Source organism: Dasypus novemcinctus, chromosome 3 (assembly GCF_030445035.2).
Source record: "Dasypus novemcinctus isolate mDasNov1 chromosome 3, mDasNov1.1.hap2, whole genome shotgun sequence".
Classification (NCBI taxonomy): domain Eukaryota; kingdom Metazoa; phylum Chordata; class Mammalia; order Cingulata; family Dasypodidae; genus Dasypus; species Dasypus novemcinctus.
In genome coordinates, this window is record NC_080675.1 from 179,314,584 (window position 1) to 179,331,694 (window position 17,111).

The 17,111-nt window shown below is 40.5% G+C and overlaps 1 protein-coding gene across 2 annotated transcripts in view; it reads right to left on the minus strand.

Annotated features, from left to right (window-relative positions):
- Positions 1-17,111, minus strand: part of GABRG3 (gamma-aminobutyric acid type A receptor subunit gamma3) — a 672,352-nt gene that overhangs the window by 60,249 nt on the left and 594,992 nt on the right. For both annotated transcript variants that reach the window (XM_058294809.2, XM_058294810.2), the window contains one exon: positions 9,196-9,333. In XM_058294809.2, the coding sequence (XP_058150792.1) occupies positions 9,196-9,333 (138 nt within the window). The remainder of the gene's footprint in view (positions 1-9,195; positions 9,334-17,111) is intronic.

Here is a 17,111-nt window from a genome sequence, read left to right on the forward strand (position 1 = left end):
GAGAATGGCAGGAAGAGATGAGAGGCGGAGGCGCCTTTGGGACTTAGAGTTGCCCTGGATGGTGCTTCAGGGGCAATCACCGGACATTGTAAATCCTCCCAGGGTCCACTGGATGGAATGTGGGAGAGTATGGGCCATGATGTGGACCATTGACCATGGGGTGCAGAGATGCCCAGAGATGTACTTACCAGGTGCAATGGATGTGTCATGATGATGGGAGTGAGGGTTGCTGGGGGGGGAGTGGTGGGGTGGGGGTGGTAGGATTGAATGGGACCTCATATTTTTTTAATGTAATATTTTTACAAAATCAATAAAAAAAAATAGAATGTGGAAAAGAAGGAGAGATGTAGAGTAGGAGGAAATCTGAGAGAGTGTTATCTTAGGAGATCAGGGAAGATAGAGAATCAGGAAGGAGGGATGTTTAATGGTGTCAGAATGTTCTAACTGGTAAAGTAAATGAGAACCAACCACTGACTTAGCAATGTGAATGCCACTGGTCACCTTGCTGAGAGCAGCTTTGGTGGAGGAGTGAGAATGAAGCTGGACTGAAAAGCACTAATGTTAGAGATTAATGAAATAGAAAATGAAAGAAACAATAGAGAGAATTTTAAAACCTGGTTCTTTGAAAAGATCAATAAAATTGGCAAACCTTTAGCTAGAATAACAAAGAAGTGAGAGGATACAAATAACGAAAATCAAAAATGAAAAGGGGGACGTTACTACTGACCTTGTTGAAATAAAAATGACTATAAGAGTACACTAGAAACAACTGTATGGCAATAAGTGAGATAACCTAGATGAAATGGATGAATTCCTAGAAACACAAACTACCTACACTGACACAAGAAGATCTCAATAAACCAATTTCTAGTAAAGAGATTGAATCAGTAATCAAAATCCCTTATAGGGGAATTCAACCACTCTTTTAGTTTGCTAAAAGCTGCTGGGAACAAAATGCATTGAATTTTACAATGGGAATTTATTATGTTAAAAGCTTACATTTTTGAGTTTCTGAAAGTGTCCAAATAAAGGCATCATCAGGAGATTCTTCACCCCAAGCTGTAGCTTTTGGTAATCAGGCACATGACAGGGCACAATGGTGGCACTGGCACATCTCTCCCCTCTCCTCTGGGCCAGTTTGCTTTCAGCTTCTGGCTAAAGTATTTCCCTGACAGCATCTGGCTCCTGGGGCCTTCTCTCTCAGCTTCTGGGTCCCTCTCTTTCTCTAAGCCCTACTTTCTGTGTTTGTGACCTTTTATTCCTCTGTTTATGAAGGACTCCAGTAAGAGGATTAAGACCTACCTTTGGTCATATAATCTAATCAAAGGCCCTTAATTGAAGTAGTTTTACTGAAAGACCCTGCCTATAATAGGTTTACAGGCACAGTAATGCATTAGCTCTAAGAACAGAATTTTGTGTCATCCACAAAAGTTTCAAATTGCCACAACCATACATTCCAAGAAGAATTAACACCAATTCTGCTCAAACTCATCCAAAAAAACTGAAGATGAGGGAACACCCTTAACTCATTCTGTGAGGCCAACATCACCCTCATATCAAAGATGGATAAAGACACCATCAGAAAAGAAAACTATAGACCAACACCTCTTATGGATATGGATGCCAAAGTTCTCAACAAATATGAACAACCTCATCCAACAGCACACCAAAACATTTACAAAGCTTGATCAAGTGGGATTTATCCTCAGAATGCACAGTTGGTTCATCACAAGAAAATCAATTAATGTAACACACATATTAACAGAATGAAGGGGAAAAATGACATTTGGCAAACCCAGCACTATTTCTTGATAAAAACACTTAGAACACTAGGAATAGAAGATAACTTCTTCAACATGATAAAGACCATGTATGAAAAGCCCATAGCTAACATCTTACTTAATGGTGAAAGATTTAAAACTTTACCTCTAAGGTAAGGAAGAAGACAAGGATGCCCACTGTCACCACTGTTATTCAAAATTGTGCTGGAAGTTCTTGCCAGATTGATTAGGTAAGACAAAGAAATAAAAGACCTACAAATTGGAAAGGAAGAAGTAAAACTTTCTCTATTTGCAGATGATATGATCCTATATACAGTAAACTCTGAAAAATTCAAAACAAGTCTCTTAGAACTAATAGATAAATTCAGCAAAGTGGTTGGGTACAATATCAACACCCAAAAAATCAGTAGTGTTTCTGAATACTATGAATAAACAATCAGAATAAGAAATAAAGAAAAAAAATCCATTCACAATAGCAACTAAAATAATTAAATATTCAGGAATAAATCTAACCAAAGATGTAAAGAATGTGTACACAGAAATCTATAAAATATTGCTAAAATACATTAAAGAAGACCTAAATAAATGGAAAAGCATTCCATGTTCATGGATTGGAAGATAAAATATTGTTAAAATGCAAATACTACCCAAAGCAATTTATAGATTCAATTGCAATCCCAGTCAAAATTCCATCAACCTTCTTTGCAGAAATAGAAAAGCCAGTCATAAAATATATATGGAAGGATAAGGAGCCCTGAATAACTAAAATATCTTGAAAAGATGAAATTTGGAGTACTGACATTTCCCTATCTTAAAACTCATGGCAAAGCTACAATAATCAAAACAGTATTGCAGTGGCACAAGGATAGACCTATAGATCAATGGAATAGAATTGAGAGCTCAGAAATCAACCTCATATTTATGCTAATATGCTATTTTTTGACAAGGTGGCAAAGATCACTGTACTGGGAAAGAATAGTGTCTTCAACAGATGATATTAGGAAAACTGGATCTCCACTTGCAAAAAAAAAAAAGAGGACACCTACCTCATAATATTACTATTACACAAAAATCAATGCAAAATGTATCAAAGACCTTAATATGAGAGCTAGAACTATAAAACCCCTTGAAGAAAATGTGAGGAAGCATTGTATTAGGCAGTGGTTTCTAAAACTTTATATCAAAACCGCAAGCAACAAATTAAAAAATATAGGTAAATAAGACCTCATCAAAATTAAAAAACTTTTGTTTCTCAAAGGAATTTATCATGAAAGTAAAATGACAACATACACAATATTTGGAACCCACATATTCGATAAAGGATTAGCATCTATAATATATAAAGAAATCCTTCAACTTAATAACAAAAGGACAAACAACCCAAAGACTTGAGCAGACATCTTTCCAAAAAAGATATACAAATAGCGAGAAGCACAGGAGAAGATGATCAACAGCATTAGCCATCAGGGAAATGTAAATCAAAACCTCAATGTGATACCATATCACACCCATTCAAATGGCTGCTATTTAAAAAAAAGGAAAATAACAAGTGTTGGAGAGGATGTGAAGAAATAGTTACACTCATTAATTGCTGGTGGCAATGTAAAATGGTCCAGTAGCTATTATGGTGGTTCCTCAGAGAGCTAGGTACTGAGACACCGTATGACCTGGCCATCGCACTATAGGAATATACCCAAAAGAAGTGAAAGAAGGAATTTGCACACTGATGTTCATAATGACATTATTCACAACTGCCAAAGGATGGAAGCAACCCAAGAGTCCATCAACTGATGAATGGATAAATAAATTGTGGTTTATACACACAATGTAATATTATTCAGCTATAAAACGGAATGAAGTTCTGATAAATGCAACAACATGGATGGGTCTTGAAGACATCATATAGCATGAAATAAGCCAGGCACAAAAGGACAAATGCATGATCTTACCGATTTGAAATAATTAGAATAAGGAAATTCGTAGAGTCAGTATCGAGAATATAGTTTACCTGGGGGTGGGGTAGTAATAGGGAATGGGGAAATAAAGCTTCAGTGCACGTTCTTATGTGAAATGAGAGAAACTTCTTGGTAATGGCTGGTGGTGATGGTACAACAATATTTGTGCACATAATTAACAAAACTGAAATATATAATTGAATGTGATTAAAAGGGGAAAACATCAGATGCACGTGGTAACAGAATAAATTGTTAAAAATTCCATGGAACTACACTACACAGTGAACCCTAAGTTAAACCATGGACTTTAACTAATAACACAATGATGAAAATGTGCTTTCATCAATTGTAACAAATGTTCCACACCAATGTGCAGAACATGGTGTTCTCACAGGAACGTGAGAATCTTATGTTTAATGCATGATTGCTCTGTAAACCCACCATTTCACTAATAAAGAAAAAAACCTGAAAAATAAACTCAAGGGGAGTGAAAATTAAAGTTAAACATTTAAAAGGCTCCTGTGGGGTGATAATGAATAGAAGTTGGAGAAGGGCAACCTAATCTGATTGCCTTAAGGCTCAAGTGCCTTCCCGGCCTTGGATCTAAAGAGAGATGCGTGAGCAGGGTTGAGCTGCACCCTGCGTGGGTGCAGCCCGGAGTGGGTAGAAGGTTGGATTAACAAGGTTGGACTTTGTCCAATAGAAAGGGTGGGGGGAATGAGGACTCATGGGAAGGAGGGATCCTAAGGACCACCCGAAGACTTGCCATAGGGGCAGGGACCAGAGGACAGCCTGGTTGTGCAGAGGGGGTGAGGACACCAGGAGCCCAGGGAGGGCTAAGAATACAGAGCGAAAATCCGTCACTTACAGCCTCTCGCTCCTGCCTTCAAGCACCATCTGAGTTTGCTGGAGGCAGGTGAGTTTGATTTTTTTTTTACTGTCAGCTTCTTTCATTGGAATATATTTTTGCGCTAAAGGAGCTGCCATGGTTTATAAGATTCAGCATAATATGAAGTTTCAGTTAAAAATAGGAGTAGCCAACTAAGAGAGCAGATGGAGAACATGCTTCAATCAATTCCAATGTATTTACTGACTTTAAGTGAAGAAGATAATTTCAGAGAACCACAGTCATTTCTTATTTATAAAGTGGGGCCCTAAACATTGCTTCGGACTTACATGCAGTTTGGCATACCATAATATCTATGTATTATGTTGATGTTTGTTTAACCTCTCACCTGTCTACTATGTTTTTCTAGAGACTGAAAGCTCTCTGTTGCCAGTGACTGTTTTCATCCGTTTCTGCCCCGAAAATACAAGTGGTGTTAAGTAGAGTGCACAATAAATGCTGACACTAGCACCTCGACTCCATACCTCCCTCTATTTGCCGCTTCCCTGTGCTAGTCTTTTTTAAATCGCAGAACCACTTGCGTTCCATTTGCCTCCATATCAAAGCACTTTCCTTTAACGTCATCTTGCCTGTGAACACCAGGAAAGAAAGAACACCGGCATTTGGCATTTAACTGCTAGAACCAGCCTCTCTGCTTTGTGGCCCTGATTCCGGCAGCCTCGTGCTTAAAAAGGTCTAGAGTGTAATGGGGCATTTCAACCTCTTTGAGAAGAATATTCAGTTATCAGTGTGGGGGATTCACGATGGCGGAAGAGCCTCCCCCAAATAATTGCCTTCTTTCTGCCTCCATTTAAATGAATTGTGATTGTCCATTCTTTAAGCTTTCATCATTGTTTAATTTTTAATCACTTCTGACTTTTACCACCAATATATGAAACAAATAGTGAATCTCTTCCACCTCCCCACGGATCAGATAGTTTGTTCAACTTTTCTTATTTTGTGTGTATGTGTGTGTTTGCCTTTTTTAAAATTTATTTTTTATTGTCTTTTTAAAAAAGATAGATAGATCACACAAAATGCCACATTAAAAAATACAAGAGGTTCTCATATACCCCACTCCCCCCCCTCCACCCCCCACTCCTCCCACATCAACAACCTCTTTCATCAGTGTGGCACATTCATTGCATTTGATGAATACATTTTAGAGCACTGCTACACCACATGGAATATAGTTTACATTGTAATTTACACTCTCTCCTAGTCCAGTCAGTGGGTTATGGCAGGATATATAGTGTCCTGTATCTGTCCCTGCAATATCGTTCAGGACAATTCCAATCCTGAAAATGCCCCATATCACACCTCTTCTTCCCTCTCTCTGGCCTCAGCAACTCCCATGGCCACTGTCTCCATACCAATGACACAATTTCTTCCATTACTAGTCACAATAGTTCTATAGTAGAATACCAGTAAGTCCACTCTAATCCATATTTTATTCCTCCATCCTGAGGAACCTGGAATGGCGATGTCCACTCCACCTCTAAATCAAGAGGGGGCTTAAATCCCACACGGCTGATGGATGGGATTCTCCTGCTTGCAGTTGTAGACTCTCTCGGTTCCCTGGTGTGGTGATTGACCATCCTCACCTCCCTATTAGCTGGCCTGGGTAAGTCTAATGAAGGGGAGAGTAGGTGCTGCAATTCTGCTGAGGCTTGGGGCACAGCTGGCACGTGGCCAGTCCAGAGATTCTAGTCTCCTGAGCATACACCAACCCTAGCGCCAACCACAGGTTCAATGAAAGTGACAGAAGAGGCATGTGTAGAGAGGTCACGTTTGAGTCCAACTCCATCACACTCAGGAGCACACATTCCAAAGAAGGGCCCACTGACAAGGTGCTGACCTCCAGAGCCATCTGCCATGACCATAGAACCTGGGTGTTAATCGTGTTCAACCTTCCTTATTATGTAAAAGCAAGACAGTTCTACCTATCTGCCCCATGGGATTTGAGTCCCCTCTCAAAAGGCCGCAGAATGGGCATCATTACCCCCAAATCCTCAAGATTGAGGAATGAACAAACATAAGGGGGGAATGCAACTATGGACCAAAGTAGATTTATTATTATTCTAGTACTGAAAGAACTTGTAACATTGATGTAAACAGCTGGCCACCAGACGTCCTGAGGAGAAAGAGGGAAGAATAGGGAGGGGGAACATGGGCATTTGGGGGACACTGAAATTGTTCTGCCTGACACTGCAATGATGAACAAAGGCCATTATACATTTTGTCAAAACCTAGAAAATTGTGTGGTGCAAAGTATAAACCATAATGTAATTTATAGACCACGTTTAGCAGCAATGCTTCATATGTGTTCATCAATTATAACAAATATACCAAACTGATGAAAGATGCTGTTAATGGGGAAAAGTGTGGGAGGGGGACAGGGTGAGGTTTATGTGAATCTACTATATTTTTGATGTTACATTTACGTAATCTAAAGCTTCTTCAAAAATAAAAATTTTTAAAGTACCTGTGTTTTACAATTCTATCAAGAAACTTGGTCATCCTTTAAAGATATTTATTATTAATTATCAAAATGTACATTTCAATCTAGTCATAAATGGAACTAATTATTATGGAATCTTAAGAGTTAATAGGTTATCCATAAAGACAAACAATCAGAGCAGTGGAAAAGATGACTCCATCTGCATTCCCACTCTGTCAAAGAAAATCAATTGCCTAAGAATGGATCATAGGAACAAGTAAGTAAAAACAAAAACAAATAAAAAAACATGTTTAAATATGTTAATAAGCAAAACACCTCTTTTCATACAATTACATGCTTTATAACATGCATATAAGATCAATAAAATCAAATTATTAGGTAATTATTGTGCATGATATATGGAAAAAGAAACTCAAAGTTTAAGCTAAAGTTTAGGGTAAAGGAAAAGAAGTTAGAAATTAAAACTCAACGGAGAGCGGACAGACAAGTGAACCATCTGGGGGAAGGAGGGATAAATAAAGAAAAATAAAGTAAATAAAAAGTAATAAATGCTAAAAAAAAGAATAGCTCAATGGACATTTCATACCAGCTTCTTTAACTTGTGGATTTTCAGTAATCTTTGATTCTTACTATATATATATAGAAATTTGTAGAACTTTCATCATTTGTAAAATAGGCTTATATAAGTATGTAGTTGGTAGTGACCAATACGGGCTAAGTTTATGGATATATTGTGAGCACAGACTCAATTCAAAAACACAGGTCCAACTATCAACTACCAACTGATGATGCAACTGGAAAATGACCTTATACGGAAGGTTCAATGCGGATCAGCAGAATATCCATGTCTACATAAAATACCATGACTTTAAAATGCTGTTTGACCTAAAGTAAGGGGGAAATGGAAAGGAGAAATGAGTTTATATGGCTACGAGTTTCTAAAAAAGAGTCTGGAGGCTGGCAGAAGGTTTGCCCTCATGCACAACTGAGCAGAGTCAGAGAGACAGATAAAGCAGATACAACCCCCAGATATTGGTTCCTTTGAGGGCTAAAGAGACCCATGGGAGTTATGGTCATGGCCGATGGGGTTAACTACCAGGGCAGATGGCCCCTCTTTGGAAATGGTGTTTATGTGTGATGAATCTGGACTCAGATGGGATCTCCCTTCATAAGACTTTCATGCTAATGTGCTGGAGGTGCAGTTAATGTTGGGGTTTAAGATATATTTAGGGGATTTGAATCTCTGGACTGACAATGTGATAGCCAGATCCTGAGCCTCAACAGACTCCAGCACCTACAATCTGATTTATTGGACTTACCACACTCAGCTAAGATGGAGGTGAAGAAGGACAACCACCACACCATGGAGCCTAGAGTGATTACAACTGAAAATGGGAGGATTGCATCCAGCATCCAGGTGGAATCTGAGCCTCCTCTTGACATAAAGGTGCAATGGACACAACCAATCCAGTGTCCACATAGAAGAGGTGGCATTGGATTGGGAAAAGTGGACATAATGGACAAAGGGTATGGGGAAAGGCAGGAAGAGATGAGAGGTGGAGGCGTCTTCAGGACATGGAGCTGCCCTGGATGGTGCTTCAGAGGTAATCACCGGACATTGTAAATCCTCACAGGGCCTACATGATGGAATAGAGGAGAGTATGGGCCATGATGTGAACCAATGTATATGAGGTGCAGAGGTGCCCAAAGATGTACTTACCAAATCCAATGGATGTGTCATGATGATGGGAACGAGTGTTGTTGGGGGGGGGGGAGAGGGGGGGTGGGGGGGTGGGGTTGAATGGGACCTCACATATATATTTTTAATGTAATATTATTACAAAGTCAATAAAAAATAAAAAAATTAAAAAAAAAAAAAAAAAACACAGGTCCATTCTAATAAGCGCTTTTTTGATATTTTCACTTTTGAATCAGTTGTTTTGCCTCCCATATCAGCTCAGTTTCATGGTTGCCCTAATATTGTTAGTTAAATGCACACACACAAAAGAATTCCCCATTAAGGGTATGGTGATATATAGTTAAGCCATAGGTCTCCGGAAAAAGCATCAGGTCTTGTTTTGGAGAACTGTATTTCTTTATGTTACTTCCTACCTGCAGATGTTGTCACGGTTTCGGTGGTGTTTCTGAGACCCATGAAGTCAAACTGATAAAGCCGCCAGGATTTCTGATCAGCTGCCTCCACTGAATTTTTTCTCCATCTATAAACCATTTCTTCCTTGGGGTAGCCATCTAAAAAGCACAGAATAAATAGGAACACTTGAGAACGTAGGTTTATAAAACATTGACGTCAAAGCTGAAATTCTGATCACTAAATAGGAGCTAGAAGTTTAGACTATATTTTTCCTCTAAATTTTCCTCAAAGACAGGAAAACTGAAAATGAATGGGCAGATGCCATCTAACCCAGAGGGTTTCTGCTTCCAAACTCCACGCTCAGCCACAGCCTGGCCACCGTCCATGTGGACACAGCAAATAGGAGAGATGCTCTCTTGTTTTTTTAAAGATTTATTTTATTTATTTCTCTCCCCTTCCCCTCTGCCCCATTGTCTGCTCTCTGTGTCCATTCACTGTGTGTTCTTCTGTGCCTGCTTGGATTCTTGTCGGCGGCACCGGGAATCTGTGTCTCTTTCTGTTGCATCATCTTGCTGCGTCAGCTCTCCGTGTGTGCGGCGCCACTCCTGGGCAGGCTGCACATTTTTTGCACTGGACGGCTCTCTTTGCGGGGCACACTCCTTGTGCGAGAGGCTCCCCTACGCGGGGGTGCCCCTGTGTGGCACGGTACTCCTTGCACGCGGCAGCTCTGTGCGTGGGCCAGCTCCACACGGGTCAGGAGGCCCTGGGGATCAAATCCTGAACCCTCCCTATGGTAGGCAGACACTTCATCAGTTGAGCCACGTCCGCTCCAGGAGAGATGCTATCTTGACCTCTTCAATCTTGGAAAGCCAGGGCTGTAATGACCTTCAAAAGGGGTAGAGGCTTGCCAGTCCTTTTCATACAGACCCACCTTCCCTAGACTCCAGCCCATCCGGGTATCTGGAGAGAAGAGCGGGATAAGAAAGTCCTGGCAAATTCTGCCTCAAGGCTGAAACATCCACTCTTGCCTGAATTTCGAGCATGCTGGGCTGGCCTACAGACATCAGAGTTGTCAGCCCGCACAATCCCGTGAGCCCAGTCCTCAAAAAATGAAAAATGTACACATACATATACATTATATCTAACCTACACCCACCTATTCTCCTATCACCCTAACGGTTCCATTTCCCGGGAGAACCCTGATGATGCAGGTTCCAGACATCCAGCTGATTCTTAGCCCTGCTCTGAGGTGACTCTCCAGCTCTGGGCAGTGAACTTTGATCTTTTTCTGAGATGAAATGCTATCTTGTTAATTACTTCAGGAGACAAGGTCCACCGCCAGTGCTGGGAAGCTTCTGGGTGTCGTGGCAGGAGCTGGGTATCCATGGCAGGATGGAACAGGTCCATCCCCCGGTTGCACTGCCCAGACTCCCCGGGCTCCTGGACCCCCAGCCAGGTATTGGCGAAATGCTCGCTTCACAGTTTGGACTGTCCTCCCGGACTTGCCCCTTCTAAACAACATTTTCTCCTGGGACACCACCAGAAACTCTGAATGGGAGCTCTCTGACCCTGAGGGCTGACCTGAGCACTTTCTGGGGCACTGCCCTATCTCCAGGCACTGCAGCTGGGTCTACCTCACGGGCAAGCACCTCTCTCTAGAGCACATGTAGATCCCACATTGGCTCCTCGGCATCATGGACACTTTATGGATTCATCGAAGCCTGACATCACCCTGGGAGAACTGCTTGTGCTGTCCGGACACATTATCTTGAACACAACAAACACTGCATTGACACCCACGCATCGGTGCAAAAGTGTTTATAAAGTGGTTGAAAACTTGTAGACTAGGCGCCTTCTTTATTTTTTCCTTGTTGTTATGTTAGCGACCTTGATCAACGAGTAAGAGAGAGCACAAGCATGCCTCCTGCTTTTAACTTGTATATTGCCCTATGAAATCACTGTCAGCATTTCACGGGTATTTGTTCTCCCCCTAACATGACAAAATTGATATCAAGATATTCCGATTGTGTCCAGGGCATTTGTATGGAGTAGCCAAACATTTTATTTGTCCATTGGACAACTTTCTGTTCCCATTGGGCTGTCATAATTAGAAATAATAATCTTTCTTATAATTATTTTTTAACTTTAATTTCATTTTAAAACAGCTTTATTGAGACATAATTCACCCATTTAAAATGGACATTTCAGTATATTCCCAAAGTATACAACTATAACCCATAATCTAATTTTAAAACATTTTTTATCACCCAAAAATGAAAGCCCAGACCCATTAGCCATCACTCCCCATTTTCCTTTCCCCACCTTCCCCCCCCCGTCCTCCAGCCCTAGAGAGCTGCTTTCATATTTACAGCCACTAAAGATTTCCCTATTCTGGACATTTCATATAAAAAGAGCCATACAATACGGGCTTTTTTGTGATTGGCTATTTTCACTTAGCATAATATTTTCAAGTTTCACACATGTTGTATCACATTTCAGTACTTCATTTCTTTTTTATGGACAAATAATATTCCATTGTATGGATACGTCACATTATGTTTATCCATTTCTCAGTTGATAGTTGTTGAGGGAGATACACATTTTCGCTATTGTAAATAATGCTGCCATGAACACTGTGAAGATTTTGTGTGGGTATATGTCTTCAATTTTGGGGGGTATATGTGTAGAGATGCAATTGTCAGACCATAAGATATTTCTCAACTCTACGTTTAACGTTTTGCAGAATTGCCAGACTGTTTTCCAAACTGGCTGCAACAATTAACAATCTTACCAATAATAAACAAAAGTTATAATTTCTTTGCATCCTCATCAACACTTGCTATTGTCTGTCTTTTTAATCATAACCATCTTAGTGGGTATGAAGTGGTATCTCTTTTTTGTTTTTATTGTTTTACTCTGCATTTCCTAATGGCTGATGATATTGAGTGCTTATTAACTATCTGTATGTCTTTTGTGGTGAGGTGTCAGATCTTGGTTGACCTTTTTCTTTTTTTTTTTTTAAAGATTTATTTTTATTTATTTAATTCCCCTCCCCTCCCCCGGTTGTCTGTTTCCTGTGTCTTTTTGCTGCGTCTTGTTTCTTTGTCCGCTTCTGTTGTCGTCAGCGGCACGGGAAGTGTGGGCGGCGCCATTCCTCGGCAGGCTGTTCTCCCTCCTTGGCGCTGGGCAGCTCTCCTCACGGGTGCACTCCTTGCGCGTGGGGCTCCCCTACGCGGGGGACACCCCTGCGTGGCAGGGCACTCCTTGCGCGCATCAGCACTGCGCATGGGCCAGCTCCACACGGGTCGAGGAGGCCCGGGGCTTGAACCGCGGACCTCCCATGTGGTAGACGGACGCCCCAACCACTGGGCCAAAGTCCGTTTCCCGGTTGACCTTTTTCTTCAACACTGGCAGTATCATCCCCTTGCCCCTTATCATCTGGCCTCCATGGTTCTTTTCTTTTCTTTTCTTTTTGGCAAAGGAGTAAAGAGTTTATAAAGAAACAAGAAAATGAAAAAAGTTCGTGGTCTGATACCTGGACCGTGGGCGTGCTGCAGAACGAGTTGCACCTCCGTGGTTCTTGATGAGAAATCTGTAATAATACTGAGGTTCTCTTGTAAGGGATAGATTATTTTTCTCTTGCTGCTTTCAATATTTTCTCTTTTTATTTGACTTTCATCATTTTGACTTTTAGTGTGTAGGTATGGATCTCTCTGAGTTTATTATACTTGGAGTTCATTGACTTCTTGGATTTGTAGAATGTTAGAGGCTTGCAATAATTAACAAGCCATAGCTCAGTTTCTCCTGATATGCACTGGGAAAAGGCAAACCCCATCCCCTGTGTCTGAGGGCATGGCATGGCACTTTCCCACAGGCTAAACAAAGAAACCTCATAGAGACAGGAATAGAGGGAGATGAAGATCTTTACTACCTCTACCTGCATATCAGAGGGAAACGGTGATGGACAGAGATGGAAACCTTCACTACTTATGTTTCCTTTAATCCCTACAGATGAAAAGAAACAGCATTCCAGGAAGCCATAAACTCCCTCAACCCCCTCCTGCTACCTCACTCAGACCCTCAAACCCCCTCCCACTATCATTTCCCCACCTAGGAAAGTTCTATATAAATTCAAGTCCCCCCCATCCAGGAGTGGGCTGAAGTCTCTCTTCGGACCCCCTCCATTGGGAGAGCTTTGCAATAAATACATTTTCTGCCTGTGGTCATATCAGTCTCCGTGTCCCACTGAACACTGTTTTTCTCCAACATGGATTTATGTTTTTTTCCTCAAATTTTGGTCATTATTTCTTCAAGTATTTTTCTGTCCCCCTTCTCTTTTTTCCTCCTTCTAGAACTCCCATTATGCATATGCCAATATATTTCATGATGTGTTACAATTTTCTTTATTTTTTTTCTCATTTTATTTAACAGGCTGGGTAATCTCTATTGACCTAGCTTCATGTTAGCTGATCCTTTCTTTTGCCTGCTCGGATTGGCTGCTGAACCTCATTAGTGACTTTTTAAATATATTTCAGGTACTGTACTTTTCAACTCCAGAATTTCTATTTGTTTTTTTTTTTTTTTTTTATAATCTCTATTTCACTGATATACTCTATTTGGTGTGACTTCATTGTCATACTTTCCTTTAGTCCTTCAGACATGATTTCCTTTAGTTCCTTGAACATACTTAAAATACTTGTCTAGTAAGCCCAATGTCTGGGATTTCTCAGGGACAGTTCCTATTGAGTGCTTTTTTCTTTTTTCTTTTTTCTTCTGGTATGTGGCATCCCTTCCTGTTTCTTTCCATGTTTTCTAATTAGATAATAAATTATAACAATTCTGTTATCAGATTCTCCCTCCACTCCAGGGTTTCCTATTGTTGAGATTTTTGTTTGTTTGACTTTCTTGTTGCTCAATTGTTAAACAACTCTTCTAGACTAATTCTATAGATTCTGTGTGCCCTGCAGTGAGAGGCCAGTGAGAGCTCTGTTATGTTGCTGTTGATGTTGCTTTTATGTTTTTAATTTCTTCTTTTTTTTCCTTCTTCCCTTTACCTAGGGCATCTGTGTGCGAAGGCATGCCTTCAAATATCAAGCTGTTTTCAAGTTAGGCTTAACTTTACTTTTCAGCTTGCATAGGACTCAAGGTCAACAGAGGTTAATGACTGTGCTCTTCTCCTTTTCCAGGACTTTCCTCGGTTGTGCACAGCCTTTTAGAACCTGGGACTATGGTGGAGCTTTTTAAAGTTTCCCATGATCTTTCAGTCTTGTGTACTTCCTCTTAATTCTTGTTTTGGGCAAGGGACAAGGCTCTCCTTTGCATCAATTAAAATCACAACCTTAGGCAAAGGTAACAGAAGGATGACATTGTTTTCTACAATGACCTGAGGACACTCCTGCTTTCCTCTGAGCTGAGCTCTGAATTAAATGAAATAGCCACAGTACACTGGGAATGGAGACTGACTGCTCTGGGATGAAATTCTTAACAGTGTTCCAAAAAAGGTCAATCCTCTGCATTGGCTGTGAGGCTGCTGTACATTCATAGCTACTATGCCAGGAGCTGGGGACAGGGAGAAGAGGAATTGCCCCAAGCTGACCTGCACAGACTTCACTGTTTCTGAGATTTTGAAGTTTCTCTTGGACAGGCAATTTTCAGTCTTTGCTGCAGCTTTGGTTAATTTATACTGTTTTGAAGTGGTTGATTTCAGTTGTTTTTCCAGTGTTTCAATTGTTTTTATGGGCGAATGGGCACTGATGTCCTCAGTCAGCATTCTGAAGTCAATCTCCCAGTGCTATAATTCTAATAACAACAGTAACTAATGATGGCTTCTGTTTGTTGAGCACTGGGCAGTAGACTCTTTATCTACATTTTCCATTTAATCTTATCATACTGAACTAGAGTGATCAAGCATTCTAAAATAAAATAACTTACCCCGTGCCATGCAGCTCATCACTGGAAAAGCTGGAGAGCAAACCCCGGCCTGTACATTCAAAGATGTCTCACAATTCCCTTCTCCCTTATTGCCTCTTTTATAAAGCTTCCATCCTTACTTCTAGTTTACAAGGTCTCCCTTCCACATAAACACAAGACTTGATACTAATAATTTAATATGTACCATTTTATATAAAATATATTTATATTTGAATTAAGCATAGCCTTCTGAAGATTCACGCATTACCTTGAGAGATACATAATGACTAGGATTTCAAAGATAAAATGAAGTAGGGAGGGAAAGGTCAGTACCTTGCTTAACCACTGGATTCTCCTTCTGCACCTCCTTTCCTCCTCCTCCTCACCATTCCCATCATCATTACCATCACCCATTGCCATCATCACCATCACCATCATCCTCACCACCCTCACCATCATAGCCATCATCCCAATGATGTGGGCTGTGGGTGGGAAGCTCTTTGTCTCTTCAGAGATAACCTAAGCTGTTTGACTTGTGCGTGTGGAAAGGTAAGAGGCTGCAGTCCTGCCCTTAGTGACAATGGCAACGACTCCAGTCCCAGGAAACAGTTTAACAATGCAAGGTCTATAAACTTTAAGTAGTTAGGGGAAATGCAAACAAAATATGCTAAAAGCTTATCTAGTATGTCTGGAGTCCATGCTAAGAGCTTACCTAAGATGTGGAAGATATATATGCTAATTCAAGCCTATTGAGAACTGAAACAAAGGGACCATTTGGCCTTTCCTCTCTGTATAAAAGAGATTTGAAAATCATGTTCTGGGCTCGGGATTGAAACAGGAAGCTCCCGAGTCTGGCCATCTGTCAATAAACCATTTTTCCTTCCTAAAATCATTCCTGAGTCCTGGCCTCTCTATACGCAAATAATTGAACCTCTCTCAAATTCTACAACACCAACATTACCATTTCCATCCTCAGCACCATCCTCCTCCTCCTCCTCACCACCATCACCGTTATCACCATCATCATCACTATCATCACAGTCTTCACCATCATCACCAGCATTACCACCATCATCAAATCACTAACACCATCATCATGACTTCCATGTATATATGTAATCATGTGCTAGTCAGTGTTCTAAAGCTGTTCTAAATATCAACCCCCAAACAACCCTAATGGTGTAGGTTTTGCTGTCCCCAAGAGACACCAAGTCAAGTGTCCGTGACTTGAGAGTCATAAACCAAGTTTGTATGGCTCCAGAGTCCATACCCAACCACTATACAACACTGGTCTCCACTGTTCTTCTGGTTCTTCCTGTTCTCAAATTCCGAGTTCCTGAACTTATAAAGATATTCCTCAAAACACATTTTATTTCCTGGAGAACAACAACCACTGTTAATAAATACACTTTTCTTAAAAGTAGAAAGCTGATTGCTTTCCAAATGCTTACTACTCACTGTGGAAATACAGGTAATTATTGTCCTTTCACAAGAAATGTAATAAGAATTATTACCACTTTTTATTTAAAAGGCAGTAGGCACTAATTTTCCAAAGACCTGATAGAAACATTTTTCTTCTCTGGGGGACAAGGCAGTAAATGCTTTGAAGAAGAAGTAGACATGCCATGAAACTAAGGAAGCCTGAACCAAGGGCCCTCACTTGTAGGAGCTCTTCCAAAACCCTGTATTGGTGATTTTGAATCATTTAGAGAAAGCTTCCCATCATTTGTCTTCTCTCCTTTGGGGTTATTTTTTATAAATTTAACTTAGTGAACTTTAAATTTTTTATGTTATTACAACAAGATGAAACACAACCAAAAAAAAGCACAGATTCCCGTGCTGCTGACAACAACAGAAGCAGACAAAGAAGACGTAGCAAATAGACACAGAGAACAGACAACTGGGGTGGGGCGGGGGGGGAGGGGAGAGAAATTTAAAAAAAAAAGAGTTACGAAATTCATCAATCATTTATATATATTATATATTTTTATTTATACTAATCCATACTTAAAACAGGGTCTGGTAA